The sequence below is a fragment of the Physeter macrocephalus genome, chromosome 11 (genome assembly GCF_002837175.3).
Source record: "Physeter macrocephalus isolate SW-GA chromosome 11, ASM283717v5, whole genome shotgun sequence".
NCBI lineage: Eukaryota > Metazoa > Chordata > Mammalia > Artiodactyla > Physeteridae > Physeter > Physeter macrocephalus.
Window position 1 is genome coordinate 63,953,079 of NC_041224.1, and position 25,319 is coordinate 63,978,397.

At 49.7% G+C, this 25,319-nt stretch overlaps 1 protein-coding gene across 8 annotated transcripts in view; it reads right to left on the reverse strand.

The window, feature by feature from the left end:
• Positions 1-25,319, reverse strand: part of PKM (pyruvate kinase M1/2) — a 25,937-nt gene continuing 618 nt past the window's right edge. Inside the window, exons 1-12 of one of the 8 annotated variants that reach the window (XM_055088085.1) lie at positions 23,780-23,794; positions 17,027-17,141; positions 14,633-14,814; positions 13,968-14,059; positions 10,962-11,093; positions 10,312-10,498; positions 9,318-9,588; positions 7,616-7,766; positions 7,205-7,357; positions 3,407-3,573; positions 1,469-1,650; positions 1-757 (exon numbers count right to left, since the gene is read on the reverse strand). In XM_055088085.1, coding sequence (XP_054944060.1) covers positions 651-757; positions 1,469-1,650; positions 3,407-3,573; positions 7,205-7,357; positions 7,616-7,766; positions 9,318-9,588; positions 10,312-10,498; positions 10,962-11,093; positions 13,968-14,059; positions 14,633-14,786 — 1,596 coding nt within the window. In that variant the 5' untranslated portion in view covers positions 14,787-14,814; positions 17,027-17,141; positions 23,780-23,794 and the 3' untranslated portion in view covers positions 1-650. Of the gene's footprint in view, positions 758-1,468; positions 1,651-3,406; positions 3,574-3,951; positions 4,119-7,204; positions 7,358-7,615; positions 7,767-9,317; positions 9,589-10,311; positions 10,499-10,961; positions 11,094-13,967; positions 14,060-14,632; positions 14,815-16,720; positions 16,990-17,026; positions 17,142-23,779; positions 23,846-25,319 lie in introns of those variants that run through there. The other 7 variants (XM_055088084.1, XM_007118391.4, XM_028495020.2 and 4 more) reach the window with 7 other exon arrangements.

Genomic DNA, 25,319 nt, shown 5'->3' on the forward strand with positions numbered 1-25,319 from the left:
GGTGCTTCAGCTGTTGTTTATTGACATACAGGTAGGCTCTATAGCAACAGGCCTGGAGGCGGCTGCAGTAGTGGGGGAAATGGAAGGTGGAGGGTTGAGTGTTTGTCTGCAGCAACAGTCGAGTGGAGTGAAGGAACAGAAGTGCACAGTGCACAAGGTGGGAGTGAGGGAGGCTGAGGGGGCTGGAGAAGCAAGTAAGGGCCAGGGCCAGAGTCTGCTTAAACTGGAACCTCTGCCCCATTCCCTAAGGCCCCTACTCTTAGCCGACTATCTCCTGATCCCACGCCAGGGCTGGCAGTTCTCTGGGTATCCATTTTCTACAGGAACTGAATCGAGTACACAAAGGAAGAGAAAAGCAGGAGCTGTTGCCCTCTGTGTGAAGCTCTGGGGCCTCCAGTCCTGCCTGCACCCCTCCTTCGTCCCTTGCTCGGATGGGGCCACATGATGGATGGCCCAGCTCTGAACTACCCCACCCAAGCAGGGTCTTAGAAACAGCCGTGTTTCACAGAGACGTTAATCTTCTTCCCTGGCATCCCAGCCCACCAGTGCCCCACCACAGCCCCAAGTGAGCACTACAAGCATTGCTGGCCTAATGGGTGGGTTGGGGAAGGGGGATGGGGCAGGGGCTGGAGGAGGGGATCCGGGGCCCATCACGGCACAGGAACGACACGCATGGTGTTGGTGAAGCCAGAACCAGGGCGCCACCCGGTCAGCACAATGACCACATCTCCCTTCTTGAAGAAGCCTCGGGCCTTGCCTGGAGGAATAGAAGAGGGGCTGGTGAGTGAAGAATCAAGCCAAGAAGGTATGCACCTGGGAGACTGCCCCACAGTCGGAGGAAGCTAAGCATGGATGACAGGCCTTTACTCCCTTACACCACAAGGTGGCGCTAGCCTCACAGCCCAGGCAAAGGGGATGAGGGAAGCCTTGATATATCCATATGGCAAAGATGGCAGAGTTGGCAGGGACCTTTGGACGTCATTCATTATCTACTCCAGAGGGTGGAGAGCCCAGCCCAAGGTCACAGCTAGCTGCTTCCTCTCATCACATGACATCCTACTCTTATACTGGGACAAAGGCCATATGAATACATAATTTGTACATGTGCTGGCCCCAAGTGTAGGAGGCTCTGGCTAATTTTATGAAAAACCTCAATGAGCAGATGCCAAAGAATGGAAAACCCCGATTATGGAGGATCCTTTGCTTTGGATCCCAGACTGGAAGAGAGTGAGGAGAGAACCTGGGGTGCTCAGCCCCACAACTCAGAGGCCCCTCTTCCCTCCTGGGCTCAGCCCAGGACTCCAGGGAATGGGATGAAGGATTCAGAGAACATTCCCAGTGAGGACAGCTAGGGCTCTTGTACCCAAAGGCCAACATGTTCCCCTTTCTATAGGGTCTCAGAGAGACCAGTGCTCAGGCACCTTCTCCACCCCTCCACCACCTCTAGCCCTTGCTCCCAGCCACGCACCAACATTCATGGCCAAGTTCACCCGGAGGTCCACGTCCTCAGCCCAGGCCTCCTGCACTGGGTCCTTACACACCACAGGGAAGATGCCGCGGTACAGGTGGGCCTGGCGAGCTGTCTGGTGATTCCGGGTCACAGCAATGATGGGGGCCCGGGGGCGATATCTGGACACCTGATGTGCAGACCTGAGATGGGGTACAAGCAGACAAGACTGTTAAACAGGGTCCCCAGGAAGCTCCTCAGGGCCTTCAGCAACAACTCACCCTCTAATCCAACTCCCTATGCCAGCCTGAGGCTCTCTGGCCATTTCATCATCTGCTGCCAAGACTGGGGCGGCTCATCATCCTGTATCTTCCACAGCACAAAACTCTTCTTCATAGCTATGCTACCCATCTGCCCTACCCCCCTCCCAACAGGCCAGAGCCCCAGGATCATGCCGACCCAGCAAGGTCAGTTTCCCCCACTTACCCCACATGGCCCATACTTGGCAGCAGCTACAAGCCAAGCAACATGGGAACAGCACCTGACTCTTGACATTTGCAAGAAAACAGGAGCAGAGCCCACCAGTCCCCCTTGGAATCTACAACGCAAGTCTTCCCTATTGCTGTGCCCTCTCCTGACTCCACGTGACCCCCCGGGTCCCTGAAACAGTCCCAGCAACTGGGCTGTAGAGCCCCACAGTCAAACCTGAATATCTAAGTGAGGCTTAGAAATATAGGTGCCACCCAGGAGGCAAGACCAGGGGATGGGAGTGTCAGTGGGGGGAAGCTCTGCCTGTGAAGGCTCCTCTGGAGGGGAGGGGACCCCTGTACAGCCCCAGCGCCAGGTGCTTCCTTCAGCACTGACACTGTACACGTGTGGCTGCAGATGTGCCTCGGGAAGTGGAGGGGCCTGAAGGGGAAACTGGGGCCTGGAAGGCAAGCTATGAGGACATTCAACAGGTGTCAGGGAAACTTAAGCCATGCCACAGCAGAAGGCGCCCTGCGTTAAGGCCTAGCCTCCATACAAGGCTTTCAGAGGGCAGCAAGCGCTGAAGTCAGGACTCGCTGAGAGTGAAATCCCAGAAGCCTGGAGCTAAAAATAGCCAAGTAGCAAAGGCTGGACTTTTTCACAAAGGTCAACCCAAATGGTGGGAGCTTTTCATCCTGAGCCCTCTGCTGAGGGAGGGAATCTGCACACATAATGTGTCCTGGTCCTAAAGGCAGTCCCACCTGCTGCTCCTTGGTGCGTGGGGCTGCCTGTCTGCTCTTCTCCACCTGCCTCGTCCAGGAAACCCTAGCTACCCTGTGGAGGAGGAGCACACCCCGGACCCAGGGAGGGAAGGAAGGATGACAGCCCAGTGATCTGGAAGGGACCCCGAGCCTGAGGCGAAGCAGAGGCCTTAGCCTGGCTGCACGGCCCAAGTGCCAGCAACACACCACGGTGACCTTTCCTGGGCAGCAACCCACTTGTCTTTGGGACTCAAAGACCGATGGGACGGGTGCACCAACCAAATAGCATGTCAGCAAACAGCACTAATTTTCCACACTGAACTTTTTGAAGAGCACATAGCAACTAGAATAAGCAAAACTGGTTATCCTTTACTTTTTGAGAAAAACAGCTTTCAAATATCAACCATTTGTCATCAGTCTATCTGTCTATGTGATTAAGTCTCTAGTTCATTGTGAGGGTATAAACTTGCTTTGGACCCAAATGGTCTGACACGCCTAGGAATGCTGCCTGGGATCCTGTCCTTCAGGCCCAGGGCAGGGGCTCTGCTCGCTTCCAGAGCCTGGCCAGGGGGCCAGGGGAGCTCCGTCCCTGCAGGGTCCCGGGCACAGGCTGAGGGGTCTTACCTTGGCTTGGTGCCATCTGAGCACCGTTTAGTGCACTGCTCCCAGGACCCCCAAGGAAAGGTGCCGCCGAGCTGGGCGTTCCCAGGGAGCCGCTGCCACCTCCTACCTGCCAGACTTGGTGAGGACGATTATGGCCCCACTGCAGCACTTGAAGGACGCCTCCACGGCACCCACGGCGGCGGCTTCGGTGGGGTCACTGGTAATGGGCGACAGGCGGCGGAGTTCCTCAAATAATTGCAAATGGTAGATGGCAGCCTCTGCCTCACGGGCAATCTACGGAGGGGCAACATCGGTCCAGAGGGACGAGAGGGGGACAGAGCTTTGTCAGAGCCGTGTCACACGGGAGAGGGAGGGGAAGAGTCGCACAGACAGCTGGTGAAGAGCATGTCCCTGGGTGCAGAGGCCAAGAAGAGCCCAATTGCTGGAGGTTCTGAGCTAAGCGAGATCAAGACTCGCAGGAACCAGCCCTACACCAGGCGCCTGTGACGTCGCTGTGCCTGCCGAGCTGAAGGACCCTGCGGTCCTGGTCTGCCCTGACTCCCTGGCTAGCTTCCTGCAGGTGAGAGGAGAGGTCCTGAGTGCGGGCCCCAGGTGCATGGCTGGGCCCTGGCTTTTAGAGCGGCTGGACGTTACCTGCCCTCGGGGCCCTACCTGCCAGACTCCGTCAGAACTATCAAAGCTGCCGCTAAACACTTATAAGAAGCCTCCACGCTGCCCATGGCCATGGCTTCCATGAGGTCTGTGGAGCGACTTGAGGCTCGCGCAAGTTCTTCAAACAGCTTGAGGTGGAACATGGCTGCCTCAGCCTCACGAGCTATCTGTAAGGTTTAGGGGGAGGGGAGGCAAGGAAGAGGGGAAGGTACCTTAGGTTAATTGGCTAAGTCTGTCCTTCAGACAGATGCAAAGAGGCAGGGTGATGAAAGCCCACTTAGGGATGTGTGTGGAGGATTTCAAACATCAACTGCTACTGCTTCCCCTCCAACCGAGGGGAAATTGCTCTTCCGTTCTGGAAGGATCTATTGATTTTGGAAGGACTTTTTGATTGGCGGTGGAGGTGGAGGGAGACAATATGGTGGCAGGCTCTAGTGCCTGGGCATGGAAACATGCAGAGGCTGGGCCCCCGGGGCTCCCGGGCCTACACAGCTCCCTGACAGGACTTGACCACACTGCCTCATGACACAGCTCACAGGAAGGAACAGGCCTCCCTCCTCACATGGCTGTCTGGTGGTTACTACCAGGCTTCATGCCTGGCCTCCATGCACACATGGAGTGCTTGCTTGGCTTCGGACACAGGGATGCTACCAGCCTGTCCAATGGCATGCCGTGCAAGCACACTGAGCAGTGCTGGAAAACTGAGGTCAGACAAAGCCAAGGTCACGCGGCTTGACCGCGTTCTAAGCAGGCAGGTGGAAAATTGGCGAGCTTTGAGGTCAGGTGGAACAGCCATGTGAAGAGACAGGTGCCTGTGGAAACACGCAGGTAAGTTTAACAAGACATTTGATTAAATCAAATGATTAAAACACCTATGAGAAAGCCACTGAGTTATTAACAGACCACCTGCTCAGATAACACCAAGAATTAGGAAGAAAATTTAAGCTTTAAAGGGTTATAATGCAATTACCAGCATCTTAGAGAATGATGGGTGAGGGAAGAATCAGTAATACCACCTCATTAATTTGACAGGATAAGAAGATGAGTGGCAGAATTTGCTAGGTTAAAGGTTTTCTTCCTGCAAGAATGGAATGCATGCAGCCCAAAAGGACAGGAAACATGGAACAGGAAAGAGAACCATACCTGGTACTGCCTAGCCCTTAGTTAAGGGACATCAACTGCATCAGTGAGATAAAGGAGAAAGCAGTGGACAGGTAAGACGGGAAGCTATTGGCCAGTGTTAACTGGTGACATGGACAGGAGGCCTGTACCAACTGGCCCAGACCCCGTAACTTATCTCCTGAGCAGTGCCATGCAATCCCAGTCTTGCAGTTCTAAGGTGTCTGTCTGTTCAAAGGAAAGATTGGGGTATGGAAAAACAGACATGGGTTCAGAGCCCAGAGTCTGGTTCTTAGACTGTGACCCCAGTACAGGCCCTACATGGATACCTGTCTTGATCTCCTGCTAGACGAAGTACCATGTTGCAGGAGAGAACACTGGCTTCGGAGTCAGTAGATCTGGGTCCAAACTCAAGTCCTACTACCATGTACCCTCATCTATAAAATGGGGTGACATCTATCTCACTGAGGTTATGGAGATTACATCAATCTACACAAGGACTTAACAGACATTTAATAATAGTAGTGAAATTTAACACTAAGGCTATAATTAAACATATCCCATCTAATTCATTTCATAAATAAGGCCTTGAGAGGTTAAATTTGGTAGAGACATGAAAGTCCCTACAGTCTATGTGGTTTCATGAATCAGGTCAAGGTCACTCTCGCATCTCAGAGGCAATGGGGCCACACAACTAAGCAAGGCCGTTACAGAGAAGGGATGATATGTGGAGAGCCATAAACACAATGGCAGCCACTCTAGAGGGGAGAGGTTCAAGGTCTACTGTCCCCCAGGAGAGAGGAAGCACTCACCACTGGGGCAGTTGTGAGAATGACCGTGAGCCCAGAGTGCATGAGCATCTGTGACAGCAATCATGTCACACACAGAGGGTGGCATATCAGCCAGGAAACACAGCTGTCCCAGGGACAGGGATTGGTCTTTACCAATTTCATTATGGGCAAATCCACCCAGGGTGCCAAGGACAGACCAGACGACACCCGTAGTCAAGATGTCTTGTTTCATCCCTGAAAAAGTATTTACTATAACTCTCATGTCTTCTCTGGAAGCCATCTAAGCCTAATAATCACATAGAAAATGAAGGAGGAAAGGACAATTATCTAGTCCAGACGTTCTTTTTGGGGGGATTGTTTTAAATTTGGGGGAATGCAGGGGAGGGGGTGTCACACAAAGGGCTTGGGGTCCTTTGTTGGCTGGAAAGCGAATAGGAAGGTTAAAGAAACACCATTTCAGGGTAGGAGGCAAGTTCACTGAGCTATACATTATCAACAGCGACCTAGGACTGTTGCGAAAGTTCATTTGCAACACCCGTTTTCCCAGGCCTGATGACCCATCCCTGTGTTAACTCTTCAGTAAGCTCTAGAGCAGGAGCAGCCAGGCTGTGGGACATGGCAGAGCGAGAGACCCTTGAAAAGCTAGCTCCCACAGGAGAAAGAGGAGTGGCCTCCAGGGCTCCTCCAGACGCTCTCACCCCAGGGCCAGGCAGGATCAGCCAGCCTTCCACCTGTTTCTATTTGTGGGCCTGTCACCCATCACTTAAACCCCACTTTTTAGTCTAGGGCGAGTGCAACAGCTCAGCAAAGCAGGCGCTGCTGCAGGCTCCATGCAAGGCCAGCCTGCAGCCAAGTCAGTGCAGGCAACAGCCTCCAGTGCAGGCCCAGAGGCCCCCGTCGGGGAGGCACCTGGCTGGGGACAGGTGGGGAATCAAAATGGAAGCCAAACAGGACAGCTGGGAGCAGGAGCTCTTGGCCTTTTCCAGAACAGGGCAGAGGTACTCAGGTCCTCTAGGCTGTCCAGAGGAAGAGGTACAGATATCCCAGTACTTGAGCCAAGGGAAGGATTTACAATCCTGCAGACAGGAGTGAACTGTGCTATGGCTGATGAAGGAGACCGCCTCCAGAACAAAAGGAACTAGGAGACGGGTGTGGGCAGGAAGGCAGAACAGAAAAAAAAACAAGACACCTCCACGCCCCCAGCACACACCTCCTCACTCTGCTTGTGACTTGGAGGGTAATAAAAGATCGTGGGCGCAGAAGCCTAAAAGGTGTCGCTCTGTGCCAGAGCTCGCCTCCATCCCAGCCCCAGCCAGGGCGATGGGCAGGCCCCGAGAACTCACCAGGTGTTGCATGCGCACAGCTTCCAGCGGATAGTCCCCTTTGGCTGTCTCTCCAGACAGCATGATGCAGTCGGCTCCATCCAAGACTGCATTGGCCACGTCACTGCCCTCAGCCCGGGTGGGACGAGGCTTCTTGATCATGCTCTCCAGCATCTGGGAAGGGGACAGGGTATTTGTGAGACGTGGCCTGGGCTGTCTTCAGACACAAACTGACCCCCAGGATCATGTGTATGTGCACAGAGTACAGCTCTGTGTAGCTGCATGGGGGCAGGGGAGGGGTGGTGGGGTAGGAGGAGGATACGTGTGTGTCTGTCTGTCTGTCTGTGACATGGGGCAGGGTCCATGGGAAGAGACCAGGTAGCCTCCAAAGCTTCCCTGTGCAAGGATACAAACTCGGGAAGAGGCACATACTTGCGTGGCACAGATGACAGGCTTCCCAGCTCGGTTGCACCGCCCAATCATCATCTTCTGAGCAAGAAAGACCTTCTCTGCAGGAATCTCAATACCTAGATCACCACGTGCCACCATGATCCCATCACTGGCTTCCAGGATCTCATCAAACCTGACAGGAAAGTTGGAAAGAGAGAGAGGTTATATGGAACAGGGGCCACAAGTAAGGTGACGCAAAGGAAGTTTTCCTGGGATTCTCTGACTTAGCCATCCCTGCACCAGGACAACTACCCACGGCATCATGATGGATGCATGGAGGTGGTGGGGTGCTCCAGCTACTTCAGTCCCCCAAAGGGGGCCAACAGTTCTGCTTGTTGGGCTTCTCTGGCACCAGTATGGACACATCAATGGGGGAAAGAGGAGGGGACGAGGTCTCCTCTAAAGTCCCATGGGCTCATTTCCTCTCCATCTGCATCTTATGAGGCCCCTCTTAAGGTGTCTCTCTACCATCTTCATTCCAGTCGGCACTTCCAGGGCAGAAAGGGAACCCAAGGCGGCTGACTGCTCCTGACACAAAGGTCCCTGGCCTCTCCCAGCCAAGAACACTTGAGGGCTGCTCCTTCAGGGGGCCCCCTCCAACTTGCTGAAGGCATGAGAATTTGGCTTTGCCTGGCCTGGAGCCAAGGTCAGCAAGCACCCGTGGCTTATCAGGATGGCAGAGGGAGGATCCCAAACTTCCTGGTACAAAGGACATTGACACAAAGCTAAGGATGGAGGGCTTCCCTGGTGGCGCAGTGGTTGAGAGTCCGCCTGCCGATGCAGGGGACACGGGTTCGTGCCCCGGTCCGGGAAGATCCCACATGCCGCGGAGCGGCTGGGCCCGTGAGCTATGGCCGCTGAGCCTGCGCGTCCGGCAACGGGAGAGGCCACAACAGTGAGAGGCCCGCGTGCCGCAAAAAAAAAAAAAAAAAAAAAAAAAAAAAGCTAAGGATGGAAAGGTCACAACAGGATGACTGCTCCTCCCACTCTTCCCAAGCACACACCTAATCCCCACAAGTAGGTGTGGGGTGTCAGCAGCACTGGGTTCTAGTAGGGAACCAAAGAGGAACAGATGTCACCCAGCTGGCCTTACTCATACAGCCCTACCTGGTGAGCACTAGGGAGGTGGTGGACCTGCGCTGGGACAATGTGGACCTGGAGGAGGACGGCATGCTTTCCCCTCAGAAGCAGATACCATGCCAGAGCTGGCCCGATCACCAAGCCGGCTGCTTTCTAAAGCAAAACAAGGAGGCCACACGCTTCACTGTCAACACCAGGCCCTGAGCTTCCACAGGGCTCCCAAGGGAGGGAGTCCCTTACTGAGAGCCTGCTGTCTTCCCCCCTGGTGGTCCCCAATTCCAGCAAACACAGGCAGTGTCAGGAGCGCAGCACAATGGCTCCTGAGCCTGGGAGCAGTGACCCTGTCCTCCCCAATGCTGGTCCCTGGGCTCATGGAACAACGTCAAGATGCTGGCACCCCAATCACCTGGGAAGCTTTTTTTTTTTCTTTGAAATACCAATGCCTTCCACTCCCCCTCGTAGGATATTCTGATTCAGTGGGTCTGAGATAAGCTTGAGAGTCTCATTCTGATGGGCAGGTAGCCAAGTATTCACAGGATATACCGTGCTCTTCAGAGAGCTGGGCTGGGGCTGAAGGAGGCAAGGGACAGTCGGGTGGACTTACCTCCGAACTCCCTCGTGATTCTCGATTTTGCTGATTATCTTGATGTTCTTTCCTTTCTCTCCGAGGACCTTCCTGACTGCATGGACATCAGATGCCTTGCGGATGAAAGACGCGAACACCATATCCACATCCTGCTCTACCCCAAACTTCAGATCCTGGATGTCCTTTTCTGAGACGGCAGGCAGGTCCACAGCAGCCCCAGGTAGGTTCACACCTTTCTTGCTGCCCAAGGAGCCACCATTCTCCACCTCCGTCACCAGGAAGTCAGGACCTGTGTGAAGTGGAGTAAGTACGAGAGGCAGAGCCACAGGGGCAAAAGTGTCCTCACCGGGAAGCAGGCTCTCCCCTGTACAGAGAACTGGGAAATAGCACATGGTGGGTGTTGGAGCCACACTGCCAGGGTTCACATCCCAACTCCACCAACTGTGTAACCATGGGCAAGTCAATTAACCGCTCTGTGCCTCAGGTAAATAGGGATAATAATATCTACTCATAAGATGGTTTCAAAATTCAAACAAATTATCATGTAAGATGCTCAGAATAGTGCCTGGCACTTAAATGTTAGCTCTCATTCCCAGGCACACTGGAGCCCTCTATGTATCCTACTGAGGGGAAGGAGGAGGGAAGCAGAAAGCCTAAAGTAGTGAGGATGAGTAAAAAAAGAAATCTCGGGAATTCTCTGGCGGTCCAGTGGTTAGGACTCCACGCTTTCACGGCAGACAGCCCAAGTTCGATCCCTGGTTGGGGAACTAAGATCCCACAAGGTGCACCGCAAAGCCAAAAAAAAAAAAGAAACCTTCTCATCTCCTCCCCAAGAGTACAATTAAGTTGGAGTGAAATCTGTTTTTGAGGCTAGGAGTTTATTATAAAAGGAATTTCTGAGAATAGAGACTCAAGCTCACTGCCAGCCAAATAAGCTAGCTATCTTCTGCCAGAGAAACTTAGAGATGGGAGCTGGTTTTAGACAATTAGACCCTGACTCCTGCGTATGTACCTTTCTGCTTCACCAGCAGAGAAATAAGGCCGTCATCCACGTAGATCTTGCTGCCTACATCCACCACCTTGCAGATATTCTTGTAGTCCAGCCACAGGGTGTTCTCGTCACACTTTTCCATGTAGGCATTATCCAGCGTGATCTTGAGTGCAGCTCCCTTCTTCAGCTCCACCTCGGCGGTGCCGCTCTGCAGACAAGACAGTAAACCACAAGTCCAAAGAAGCCGGGCCCTCCTAGCAGGAGAAGACAAGCTCTTTCCTCCAGGGAACAAGGAGCAAATCTCAGCTGCAAATAACAATAAAGCCTTTTCCTTTGGAAAGAAATAATCAGTCTTAACTCGGTATATTTCAAGGAAATAATCCAAGAGAAACCTAGAATATTTTAGTTATACTATTTAATGATAGGGGAAAACAGACAAAGAAATTGCTCCCCCAAGTTAGAGAGACTTGGAAGTAGGTTTGGAGTGTAAAAGAGGTTCCTTTCTGGTACTGTTTCTTAGCGAAGTAGATCAAATCAAGACTTCTTACAGTGATGGATAAAACACTCATTTATAGACCTAAACTCTGAGAAACGTGGCTTCCAACCAGGACTGCTGAGGATGTCTCTGGGGTCCCGTGCGCCTTCCTCCAGCTTCTCCCCAGGATACTCACGCCCTTGATGAGCCCGGTTCGGATCTCAGGTCCTTTAGTGTCCAGGGCCACAGCCACTGGCCGGTAGAGAATGGGGTCGGAAGCAAAGCTTTCTGTGGCTTCACGCACGTTCTTGATGGTCTCTCTGTGGTACTGGGGGAAAGGATGGGAGAGGATAAGCGTCCTCCCACACACTAGGATCTAGGACCAGCACTGAAGCTGATCACTCAGGAAAGAGCTGTGGGTGTTCTAGACCTCCACCTCCAGCATATACCCTCACGTTGCCCGCTCCCCGAGCATCCTCTACCGGCTTACCTCAACCTCCTTGGCCTCTACCCACTTGTACCACAGCCCTCACCCACTCTAAGGGCAAATCTTAGGAACTCTGGAATATTTACGTTTTGGTGGTAAGACATGTCAACATAAAAGAGGCTTGTCTCCTTTTCCCCCCTCTAGGATTCATCAAATACCCTCAGCAAATAAAGCAGACGACTGGGGTAAAAAAACCTAGGACTTGTATCTGGCTAATACTGATCTGGCCATCAATGTCAGACTGATAGATTTGGTAATTCTGAGCTTTTCCTCTACTGATTACAACTGCAATTCAAACTCAGTTATTTACTTAAGCTAACAGTGGCCCAAGCTAAATAACTCACTGCTAAGGTCAGGCAGGCCTGGTTCTGACAATCACTTCCTGCAGTCTGATTAGAAACGGAAGTGGAACAGGGAAAGGTGGGAATACGCCTTTCTCTGAACTAACTGACCTTTGCCATTTCTCACTTGCAACAAATCCTGGCTTCAATCTCGCCTCTGAAGCCCTTTCTCTTTTTCCATTTGCCATTCCTGTTTGACTAAAAAGGGACTCAGAGCCAAGATGTCAAGTTCTTCGTGCTATCAATATGGCATTGCTAGTAACAGAGGCTCCCAACTCAGCACTTTGTGGGCCTCGTCCTTCAACCACCTCTGTCCAGGAGAGCAGCACCTGAGAACAGGAGGTGGAAAGGGAGGGGTAACACGTTCCATCCGTCAACGCTGTCCTTGTGGAAGGTTCTAAGTGTATGTTGCTTAAAAGGCAGTATTTCTGGCCGACATGGCATTATAGAACCACACATTCAGTAAGAACACATCTTGCCCATGAGAACTGCCAAAAGTGGGGGCTAGAGACACTGTGGCAAAGCTGTCAAAAGATCAGATGCAACAACAACAAAACCAAAAGATCAGATGCAGACGTGTGGATGTGGATGTCCTTCTGTCAGAGTGAGGGAGAAAAAGCAATTCCAACGCTCTGCTTAGAAGAGTATTTAAAATTGTCAAGAGCTGGAAAAGCGAGTCCCAGCCACTCATCAAACTAAGACTGTTTACATAATATAATTAACAGTAGAACAATTTCTGATCAGTTTCCAAAACCCTGATCCCAGGGACCACACAATTTTATCCTGGTCAAAAACCTCAAATTAAACCCACAAGAGGGACTTGGGTGTTTTGTTTTGTTTTTTAATCCCAACTCTAATCTGGGAAGACGAGTTAAAGCACAGATAATCTCCAAATGCCTCTTGTAGTTTAAAAAAACCAAAATCTCTGAGCCAGGCCCGCTCCGGCAGGGGCAGATACCACTCGCCCTTGCCATTTCAGAGCTGTGTGGTATTATTTTATTGGATGGAAGAGGCCATAAAGCCTAGTTAAAGGTCAACTTCTTAAAATCTATTTCTGCTACTCCCCCTGCACAGAGGAGACCCTGGCACAGGCCAGCAGTAGGGATCAGTTGTGAACTGACCTTCAGTGATGTCTTTAGTTCTCTCTTCAGACTAAGCTAACACTTGCAGGAATGCCTAGTGACTCCTGCCGAGGACGCCCTGCCTTTGGAAAATTACAGAATGCCATCCATGGATGTCTTAACCTGCCCAGGGTGCCTGCTGAGCACAGTTCATCTAAACTTGGTCAGGCCCCCATGATATTTGGAGGCCGGACACCTGCCAGGCCATAGACTGTTTATGGAACATGGGTTAGAGAACCTACAATGAAGATTCTCATGTTTCCAGAAAGGAGGAATTCACCTCTTAGACTGCACTTCCTGAAGCTTTATTTTTAGCTGAAACTGAACACCAACTTTCAAATGCCAAAGGGCAACCTCTCACCTCCTGACCTTACAGGGTAGCATTTTCTTTAACCTGAAGAGGAAATACAGAGGTCAAGAGGAGGGAAAGTTTGCCTCACCCATTCCTCCTCTGTTAATACCAGGATGAAATCCCATGGCCTGTGGTTGAACCTGAAGGTTAGGCACTGTCCCTCAGGCAGGTCCCACACTCCTCAAAATGAGTTTGTTCTGATCTTGGGAACAGAAACACGAATGGAGCACTTCCCAATAGCTGCCACCTGGTCCCTGGGTAAGGGCCAATGAGTCAGGTCAGCTCATCAACAGCCCCAGCACTAAGACACTCCTACCAGACTGTTGGGGAAATATGCTGACTTTATTTTAATGTACCAAAAACCCCGGGAAGGGACAGGCTGGGAACACAATGCTGATCAGGTAGGGTATTATATGCCAGATAGTGTTAGTGCATTAGACCCAGTCTTCACTTGCAATAATGGAAACCCTTCTCCTGGACCTGCCCAGTTTATCTTGGGTCTAAACTAGGCCAGAATAACCTGCAGGGTAACTTACTGGTTCGTCACTGCAGTTATGAGCTGTTACAGAAACCCTGGGGCAGGAGTGTCAAGCTCCATGGCTTAGAGGAGTTTCCAGGAGAACCCTTGCACACTTTCCTTGGTGAGGGCTAATGGAGCACAGGTGTTGGGGAGAACCAGGGCCAATTACAAAGGAGGTCTTCTCTGCTTGAGGAGACCTGGCCACTTGAGATGGCAGGAGATGGGGAAAAGAAAGTAGGGATGGGCTGGTGAAGACAATTTTCCCATTGGCTGTAAAACCCACACTTTCTTGCCCAGTCCACCCTGGCTAAATGAACACGACATCCCCACCCCGTTTCCTACGAGCTGCCCCAGTGGCCAAACTAGCCAGCCGAGGCGCACCTCATGAGTTCCATGAGAAAAGTTCAAACGAGCCACGTTCATTCCAGACTTAATCATCTCCTTCAGCGTCTCCACTGACCGGGAAGCTGGGCCTAGTTAAAAAAAAAAAAAAAAAAGTTTTAAAGTCATTAAGTGTTAATTATCCAAAGGAGGAATAACACTTTAAGTTTGCTTCAATTTAAAGAACTCTTGATAATTTTTTCCCCTAAATAACTCAAAATTCTTTCAAAAACATACACATGACTATTACTGTGCTAGCCTACTTTCTTGATTTAGAAGGACATCTCCCATTTCCTTCAAATTCTACAGGCTCCATCTAATTAGGAAAGCCTAGGTAAGACTTGGCCAGCCCTCTATGCTCTCCCTGAAACCCAGCCAGATGTCCAACTACAGAATTCTGGTTGTACAGAGCATGTCAAAAAGACCCTTCCCTAGGTCTCTGAGACGCTCTGCTAAGGAAGATACCCTCTAAATTTTACCTTTAGCAGAACGCAGAAAGCATAAGAATTCTTTATTGCAAACTCCTCTGACCAGTTCTCTTAAGAATCTCTGTAGCATCTTGCTCAGTACCCAGGTCTGCCACATTTATTTAGTCTTTTCAGGAGAGGAAAGGTCACTGTCTCAGGAAGCCCATGTTTCGGGGGGAAGGGGCACCCCCCACTCACCAATGGTGCAGATGATGCCGGTGTTCCGGGCCGTGATGGGCGGCGAGTCAATGTCCAGGCGGCACATGTGCTCCAGGAACGTGTCAGCCATGGCCGCGTGCAGCTGCTGGGTCTGAATGAAGGCAGTCCCGGCATCACTATGGGGCTTCGACATGGCTTCTGAGGTCTTGGGTCCAGGGGAGCTGAAGAGAGAGTGATCAGTTTGAGAAGCCTGAGGCGGCTATAATATACAGCTTGGCACAGGAAGCTGTTTCCTGCTTACACATTAACTCAACAAGCACGCTTTGTTCAGAAGCCACAGGGAGCCCCTCCACGCTCTGGCTGTGTGGATGCTCCTCAAGTCAGGCCACAGGCTCACGTTATTGTAAAGCAAGTGGAAAAGACCGCAAAGAACAAGTTAAAACCACGTACCCAACACGTGTACGTCCCAGGCATCCACTGTAAGCACGCCTCCCTTACACTGGGCTAATATCTACCTCAACAGCTTCCCTGCTAATCCTATAAAAATAACATCATTTTACATGCACTGCAGGAGCTTCCTCAAAAGGAAGTTGCAACCAATCTTCCAGGGATATAAAAACTCACCCCTAATTTAGTACCTTGGTGAATCTAGATCTTTGTATGAAAAGCTGTCTCAAAGCTACAAACATCTGCTATGGGGAGGGGCACCCACACTCCCTCTTAACAATCCTCACAAAGTGACTTTCCTGGTCATAGAGACAACCACTATCCAGGTAGTCCTCCTAGTTCTGGAGTCCTAGGTTTTCACTAACCCACAGGACCACGTAAGTCCATTACTCAATTCATCCTAGGCTGGAGAGTAGGTCCCAGCCCATTGACAAGCAATAAAAACCAGTCCCTGGACAGGAAGCAAAGTGCAACCAGAACCCTGAATGCAAAATCTTTTCATCCCAGGAATCTGTACCTAAAAATTACATATGGTACTTTTGGTCAGAAGGACTTTAGGACGTGCAAAGCAATTTGCATCAAACCAAGGATAACCATAATGGTACTAGTCTGGTTCTAAAATTATTAAAATCACATTAACAGGAGAGTTGCACTATGAAGAAATTAACGCTTGTCAAATCCTTCCCCCAGGTGATCTTCTAATGCACCACCCGATCCCATTCCGATTCCCTTTCTAAGACTGACAAGAACACCACTCGCAGTGACAAAGACCATCTGTTCCAGGTAATTAATCAGCCCAGGTCACAATCCTGACCAAGGGCACAACTGCCCCCGACCTTTGCTTTTCTTCATTACTGACTTTACAACTAAACTCACTCAGCCGGTTAGTTAGCTGATTACAGACAGAGACTTGAGAAGCTTCCAGGCAGTGTTTCAAGAACCATCAAGGAAGGATGTGAGCCAGAAGCTCGACATGCCTCATCAGAATGCCATTCCTTTCTTCAAGTTTTCAGACCAAGGGTTACTCCTTCTCAAATCCTTCGCCTAAGTGCTTCAGCCCAGGCTCAGGAACAAGCCCTTCTTTCGCCCTGTCCTACCGCCTCCTAAATCTCAGGGCTCCAAATCAAGGCATCCCATACATGTAACCCTTACTCTGTCTCCTCCTCCATCCCCGATTCTGTGGCCTCTCTGGGTGGCTCGAACAAAGCATGCATCTAAACCCATCTCTGCCACCCTCGAGAAGTCCAGAAAAGCCCAAGAAGCTTTGCGACCAGTTGTGAGTGAATTTCCTGTAAGCTATTGAAAACTGATGGCTACAAGTCCCCAGCTACAGAAACTAAATCTTTAAAAACGAGAAAATAAGACACCAGCTAACTATTCCACATGGCATATATACTGTTCCTTTCAGTATGTATTTCCTAACTCCCTACAACATACTAGGTACCAAAATGAAAACAACATCCTCTCCTCCGTGACCTATTTGGTTTCGTGACCTATTTGGTTTTGTATCCCTTAGTACCAAGTACTTGCGGCTACTCCAGTTGTTTACTGAATGATGTTTCACAGTATCTTAATGTCTCTTTTTCAAAATCAAAGTTATACCTATGTCCCTTTCCCCACCAAATCTGAGGAACTTTTGAATTCCTGACAGCACGGCCTGGGCAGCCAGGGTCCCTTTACCTGCACTCACGGTTGAAGTAGGGTGTATATAGCTCCAGAGCACCTGGGCTTAGGTGAGTCTGGCTGTTAAACATTACTGAAGAGACGGTGCCCGGTGGCACACCAAGACAACTGGAACACACACGCCTTTCTGTGGCCTCCAGGCGAAGGGAGTCGTCCAGTCCGAGGACTGTATTGTGATCTCAAGGAGTAGGCTGAAGTAACTAACCCGACTCTTCTTAAAAATCATCAGTTGATCTTCTCTAGACCTGAGACATTAGGGTCTCCTTGCAAAGACCCGGCTGGGGCCACTGATTATTGTCACACCTTGTGTTCTCTGGGCTTGGGCTTCCGGTGACACAATGCTCTTTTTTTGGCTCAGGGTGGCTCCTTGGTCCCACCTGCAGACTGCTCGGAGCTGAGAAAGGCTTGCCCTGCAGAACTGTACAAGGATTAAGGTAAAAGCTGAGTGCACCTAAAGCTCTTTGGGGTAATGGAGAAATTACCTTAAGAACCAGGTATCCAGGTAGTAGTAGGTAGTAGCTGTTCCTAGAGATTCAGCTATGTCATAAATGAAAACACAGAAGCCACCCAAGAAAATACCAAGAAACTGATAACAGAAAATTCGCAGGTAAGACAGTTCTTAATGGCTTCTTTGCGATGCTTTATCCCCTCCCCTAACACCCCAAAGACTGCCTTCCTTTAAAGTCTCTTTAAACCTTGGTTTACTAACATTTCACTATTCTATATAAGAACCTGGTCCCTCTCCCTTTTCTTTGGGGGGTGCGGGAAGGGGCAATAAATTAAACATACATAACAGGACTGGAATGATATCTAACAAAATATTATCAACATGTTATCTGGGTGGTAGGATTACAGCAAATTGCAAATTTCTTTCTTCTCCGTACTAAAAAATTTACTGATACTAAACATTTTCATAATAAGAAAAATTACAAATGTACCTCTTCTGAACATGATATATTTAAAAGCATCCTGGTAAAAGTGTTGGAATTAAAACAAATGTGAAGCTCCCCGTTCCATTATTCAACTGCTGCTCTAGGCACTTCAGGAATATTCTAAACACAGTAGAGGTGGGATAATGCATCTTAGGTCCTAGATCACAAATGCACTGCAGGATAGTTTCACTGACGTAAGAAGGTCAACCTTGGGAATTCCCTGGTGGTCCAGTGGTTACGACTTGACAGTTTCACTGCTGGGGCCTGGGTTCAATCCCTGGGTGGGGAACTAAGATCCTGCAAGCCACACAGCACAGCCAAAAAAAAAAAGTCAACCTTGATCTATTCAGAATCTCAAAGTGCAAAAAACAAAAGTTAATATGATCCATAGGACAATTCTATGCCAAAAAACCTGTTAGTCACATGCTCAAATCCAACAAAATTCTTTTCCTGTTTAGTATGTCCTCAAGCATCAGAGCAAAATCTTTGTGACAAGGATATTCTAGTACAGAAGGGTTGCCTCAAGGACAGGAGATGCTATTAGCAGATACAATTATACTGGGCTCAAACACTAACCCTATTTCACCATCTCAAATTAAATCTGAGGTCTGCAAGCTCTGATCTTTTGCTTACCCAGGTTACTAGGTACAAAAATAACAAGTGAAATTTTGTTTGAGTGCATTTACACACCAGCAATCCAAAAGAGCTGGCTTGTCAGCAAGTCCGTCCATATTCCTACAAGATCTCACCACGTCCTTAAAGCCCTCTACCAAACTAGGGACTTCATGTCTCATGCCCAGGTCACCAACTGGTTTTCTATCCCCTCAGGCTCTGCCCCCGAGCCTCCCTTGCAGGGAGGGTCAGGGCTCTCCTGCCCAATGAGCCTCTTCTCCGGAACACAAGCTGCCATCCTACCTAAAACACACTCTGGACTCTCCCCCAGACCCTGGACAGCAGCCTCAGCGGTGGTTTCTCAGGGTGGGCCTCTGGGAAGAGCTGCCCTCCCTCAGGCTGGCTGTCTGCACAGTGCCTGCCAGCAGACGCGGCCAGCTCATGCCAGTCTGACTCACTACAGCATCCTCCTCTGCAGGAGGCACAGACATGCAGAGGCAACCTCCAGCCAGCCGTGGAAGCCCAGCATAGCCACTGATGGTGGCAAATACTGTGCCAGGTATGGGAGCCTTATTCTTGGGCCTGAGCTCCTGCTGTAGGACCTTCCCAGAGCCATTTCTCCTCTGTGAGAAACGAGACACCATCAGAGGCCTTAGTGTGTGGAGGCCGAAAGGACAGAGCAGGCACAGTCACAGCTCAGCTCCAGGGGCCCCTACTCCCAACTTGCCTTTCTCAAGTGGCTCCTGTCTCTTTAAAGCTATAGTTTTGTTTATGCCAGACACAATTCTTTGGTCACTCTTCAGAAACCAGAGGGTGAAAATCATAAAAGAAAAAATACCCAACACCACTTAGTGTCAGTATTGTTGGCAGGTTGTTCTGGGAAAGAATCACGCTTCACTCCACCAATTCTAGCTTTCACAAAAGCCCACATCATTCTGCCCTAGTAAACCAGCCTGGCCTATGAGCCTGCATCTGCATAAAATCTTTATTTAACCAGCCCAGGCTCCCTGCACCAATTTTTGCTCTGATGCCAATCTCACCATACAGACTAACTCAATAATGATGGCACCTGGTACCTATGATTGTGTTTCTCGCTCTGACATCAATTTGCTACCTTCACCTCTTAAGTCTCCAAGCCAGCATGAAGGTCCGATTCCCAAGTCTTCAGAACACCAACATCCATTAGAAAGTTTGCATCACAACATGTTGGACAAGGCATTCAGGCCAGCCTGCTCTCTAGGAGCTCTGTTCCTAGATGGAGCAGAAAAATGTAATTCCCAAGACTGGCCCTAATCTGACTATGGTAGCAAGAAGATCAAAATGGGTGCTGGGCCAGCCACAGAACCTAATAAGGTCTGAAGTGAATGGCTGTTCATCCTCATATACAGTTAGAGTAATGACAACAGTGTATCTGCATATGGAGTGGGGCGAGAACAAGCAGTTTTTAGCTAAGAGATGGGAGTTATATTAAGTCCATTCTACCCTCAGCACGCCCCATAACAGAAAGCAAAGTCTGGTGTCACCAGGTTACACAAATCAAAATGAACCCACCTGTAGGTTCAAGTAAAATTCCCTTCTCTTTTATTCAGGGCTAGAACTAAGTGACAAACATTATAAGCAGGAGCCCAAGGTCCTATTTCAAATCCGAGTGTGCAATAGGGCACAAAAGCTGATACTAAATAAGCCTACCCCCAAAACGACTACTCAACTCCAGGGCAGGAGGTCCAGAAAGAGAAACCTCTACCATCTCAGATGCCGAGGATTTCATCGCAGATACTCGGAGAAGAGAACTGGTTCAGTCGGAAGGAGGAAGTTTAGATGAACCTTTTGCTGCGTTGTGTTCCTTACTAGGCTTAAAATTATGAGGCAATGCTTCAGGGCATGATATTTACACTCTGGAAGCAGCAAGGAACCTGGGACACTGATTTAGGGCCTTTGCAACTCAGGTACAACACCAGGATGGGTGATGGCCTCAGCAAAGGGAGGCACTGGCTCAGCATTTAAAGGAGGAGCTGCCCTGCATCGCAGCTGCAGGGAGAAGAAGGGGGGAATGAAAGGAGGAAGGGCAGTGCCAACTCTCCCAGAGCACTGACCTAGTTAGTATACTTGGTCTTCCTGCAGTAACCATCATAGGTTTGCTTCTATTTTGTTTTGTTTTGAACTAAAGAAAGAAATATTAACATCTGTATTTTTACCACCCAGAAATGACTATTAATATTTATCCAGGGAATTCCCTGGCAGTCCAGTGGTTAGCACTCTGCACTTTCACTGCCGAGGGCCTGGGTTCAATCCCTAGTTGGGGAACTAAGATCCCGCAAGCTGTGCAGTGCGGCCTAACAAGCTGTGAAGTGCGGCCAAAAGTTTTTTAAAAGTCCAGATTTTCTTTAGACTTAAAAAAAAATTTTATCATTATATACAGGTCATTTTTCCTCCATTCCCAGGTCCCTCCAACCCTTCCACATCCCATTATGAACTTTGATACCCAACCAGCGTCATGAATTTTGTATCCTTCTGGTTCATTTAAGGGTGTCTGTATCTATACTGAACCCTATGATATTGCTGTCTCCTAAAGTACCCTAAGTAATATACTATAAGGCATCATCAAACAACTTGCTTTTCCAGCACTTTTAAGATCTATCCAGTTGGTACACAGATCTAGTTAATTCATTTGAACTGCTATACTAGTCCAGTGCATGACTAGACCATTTATTTATGTATTCCCTTACTGGCTGGTCATTTCCCCATTAAACCCTATTTTTCCTCATTAATCAATACTATAACAACTCTCCTAGTACATGTCTCCTTGTGCAGGTGTGAGCTTCTATATCCAGAGATCAATTCCTGGGCCACAGGGTATGTTTATTTTCTATTTTACTAAATAGTGCTGAATTACTCTCCAAAGTGGTTATATCCATAGTTTTGTTTACCAAGTCTTTATTTCCCTGCCTCAACTAGATCAAAACTCCAGCACTCCTCCAAAACGTGTACGACTTTGTCTCATATACCATGACTGACTCAGCTGACGGAGTAATTATTTTGCACTCATCACCTGAGATAGGGGTGATACCAGTTGTCTAAAGTTAAATAAATGTTATCCGTTGGTTGATTAAATGTTTGGAAGGGCTGGGACTCCTTTCAGAGAATTTGTTTTTTTTTTTTAAAACTGTATCAGCTGAGCTGGTCCATACTCTGAAATGCTATGACCAGCAATCTTTCTGCCCTATCATATCTGGTCTTGGCATCTCCCCCACTAAAGCCCTTATCTGACCTCCAAACACAGCTTGCTGGTGTCAGGAAAGAGAGGCTTACAGTTCCCCAGGAGTTTTGCCTATAGAAAGAACTGGGGGAGGTGAGTCGCAGAGGCCACCAGAAGTACTGCAGGCTGGCTCTCCCTCCTACGTGCAGACCAGCACAAACCAATGAAGGAAAAACGGCTGCAAGGGCGGGGCTGCACCACTTGGTGGCCCAGCCAACCTCCCCTCCTAAGCTGAGCAGTAATAGCAGGAGGCCAAAAGGTAGAGCAGAGGCTGCCTGACCACCCACCCTGGCTCACCTTCCCAAAACAGCTTCTTTTTCAAAGTCCCAAATAATCAGCCTATTCATTTATCTAGTCTAAGGCTGGTTTGTGGTTAAAGAAGAAGAAGAAGAAAAAAAAAAGGAAGTTCCCAGAAGTATGGTAGTATTACGAACGGTCTTCACTGGGAATTCCCTGGCAGTCCAGCGGTTAAGACTCGGCACGTTCACTGCCGAGGGTGCAAAGCCCCACACCCGCCCCTACAAAAAAAAAAAAAAAAAAAAAAAAGGTCTTCATTATTTAGTTCTATTCCTATCTGTATCAGAATTGATGCTTAAAGTGATGACTCAAGGTCCTACAAGACCGTTCACGAAATAAATCACATATTTCACAAGATCCTCAACAAGGTTGCAAGAAAACTCTGCTCCCATGGACAACTCAGTCTTGCGGTGTACCAGTTAACTGGGGTTTGACTGTGGATATTTTGAATGATTCATAAATAAGGATAATGTCAAATGAGTCATTTCCCCCTACCTTCACCTCAGTCTTAGCTCTTATCCAAAATAACACACCCTGGCATGCCTTCATAAAAGCTGAAGAAAAATAAAAACCCCTGTAGTGCAAGTTTGTAATCAAGAGTTGCATTTTTTTTCTACCTTCCTGCTCTCAACCATTTCCTTATTTCTTCCACTACCTCAACATTAATAAACAGCTTTAAGAAATAAAATGGCTTTTCCTGTGACCCCACATTAATGTCACAATAGTCAAAGCACAGAAGCACCTCCCATAAGGTGCTAGCTCTGTCTGGAGTAACAGCTACCAAACTTGCCAAATCACTGGGACTGCAATTCTTAAAGACCCAATAATGCTCTTGGCTAAACTGTGAATTCAACACTAAAATTATTTACTTCTAATGCAGTGCTTAAAGTGAGAGCAGCTGCCCTGGACAGAAGACTAATGTCCATATGTTTAGGCTCAAGTCCAGTAACTCAGAAATGAATTCAAGGACATTCTTTAAGTCATCGTTATTCATGTCCACTACAACCCGTATTCCCAAAATGGCTGCCATGCCCACTGCACAAGGCTCAGAAATATAGGTGTGCAGACTGTATCACCTGGACACGAGGCTCTGCCATGCTGCACCTAAGCGCAGTATAGAGAGCCTGGGGACCTCCACCAACCATTTGTCACTTAGTTGAGACAGTTTTAACTGGGGGAAATGCATGCTTCATTATTTGACTCACTGAAAGGGGAGAGGGGACTTTTTAAGCCAGCCAAGACCACAATGCAGTTTCCCCACTCACCCAATGAAGAGCGTTCTCTTAAAAGCAGATAAATTCAAAGGTTGAGTCATCTTCCCCAAAGCCTCCCCCACCTATACACACAGACCTGGTGATGGGTTACATACTCTTCCCCTCAGAACAGCCCACTGCATTCCCAACAGCATCCTCAGGCAACCTGAGGGCGAATTATTTGCTAACAATGCTGCAGAGTCCTGACCTAGGCCCTCCTCTCTACGCCAGGGAGTGGCCACACCCTCATTACGGCCAACAAGGAGCTACTGTCCTTTGCCTCTAATCCTAACCTCACACTTAACCAGCTGGCTGAGCAAATCCCAGAACCCTACCAGGAGTGGGTGGGAATGGAACAGGTGAAGATTTCAGTCTTGGGGTTCCAAGTTTGTTTCTACTCTTGTAGCCAAACACCAAAGGCTGCAAATCATCCCCCTCCTGCCTTCCTTTGTCTAGAGGACCAACGAGCCCCTGTGGCAAGTGGAGAGTTGAAGAGTAACATTATTAGTTACTCTGTAAATACTGTACCAGGAACCCCGAGGGGACTGGTTTCCAGGAGACGTCTGCTATTTAGAGAGCCTGATTCCCAAAGATTAACTATGAGTATGTGTTTGGTGGTGGCAGACAGAAGAGGAGCCCTTGCGCTCAATTATGGTTTAAGTAATTGCGCCCAGTGACCAAAAGAATACATTTGGAGGCATCTCACCTGAGATTAGACACTGCACTGAGTATTCAACATATATCCATGTAGGGGTGTATACATCGACCAATCCTTTCAACAATCAAGAGGAAAAATGTTACAAGTTACACATGGGAAACTGAGGTCCTGAGGCTGAACTCCCACCATTACTCATATCAGTATGTTAATGAGTTAAACCTGATCTATAAAAAGCCTGTTTCCAACTTCCCAATGCCTCTGTCAATCATGCCCGGACCTCAACTATCAGGCTGATTTGTGCAGAGGAGGTTCAGTGTCCTGGGCTTCAAGGACACAGATAAGAAGCCAAGGGATGCCTTTCCATTACCGGGTCTTTAAATAACCTTCAGACTGGAAGGTACTTTCCTGCTTCTTCAAACCCAGTGTGAGGCCTCCTCCCCTCAACCCCCAGCAGGAAGTGTGTACCTTCCTCACAGCACTTACCACTGATAACTTTCATGTTCTTTCCCTAATTAGATGGTGAGTTCCGTGGGCTATAACCATTTTAGCCATCCTGGTATCCACGCCGCTCCCCAAAACAGCTCTTTACGCACGAGTTTTTATTGAGTGAATGCAGGCACGTGGCACCAAGCTCTTGACGTATTTCTACTCTCCCCATAACCTGCTCCCACACCAACCCGTGGCCTCTGAGCTCTACAATCGGGCGCATCTGTTAAGTAACGTGAAGCAGAGGCGGGGAGCCAGGTGAGTGGCTCCAACGCAAGGAGGCCTCTGAGCAGCATGCGGAGGCTTGTCGGGCCAGAGATGGTGCTTGGCCGGTAACGGGCCCTAAGGTCAGTGGTCCGCGATCCCGCGGGGCGAGAAGCGGCAGGGGCGGGTCCCGGGCCGCTACGTGCGGCCCCATCTTGGCGGGATGGAGCCCAGTAACCTCCTAGGGGCAAGAGCAGCCCTGCGGCCGCCCCATCGTGTTCGAGGCGGCACAAAACAGGAACGCGCCACCACAGGGCAGCCACCCTTTCTTCCTCTGCAGCGGGGAAGACCAAGAGTTACGTAACCCTCTAGCTGCGCCCCGGGCCGCCGCTGCATCTCCCGGCCGCACGCGAGCCAGCCCGCCCATCCGCAAACCACTGCACTTCGGGCGGCGACGCCGGCACGCGGGACCGGGGCCGCAGGAGAGCCCGAGACTGGGGAACTCCGATGGAGAAGGGGATAGGACTGAGATGGGAGGCCGAGGGGCGGGGGCTGGAGAGCAGGCGGACGTGACCAGAACAGAGGGGGAGGGGCGAGGACGCGGGTGGCGAGAAGGAGGCTGCAAAGAAGAGGGATGCGGTGGAGCGAACGTGACCAGAGAGGAGGGGGAGGGGCGGAAGCCAGGGCATGAATGGGGGTAGGTACGAGGAGGGGACAGAATCCGAATGGAGGAGGGACGGGGGAGCGGAAGGAGTTTCAAGGAGAGGTTACAAAGAAAGCATCAGAATGAGGGGGACACGGACGAGATGAAGACGAGAAGCGAGTATTAAGGGTGAAGGGGAGGAGGCGAGCGTGGGAGCAGAGTGGGGAGGGGGGAGGGAAACTGAGGGAGGAAAGG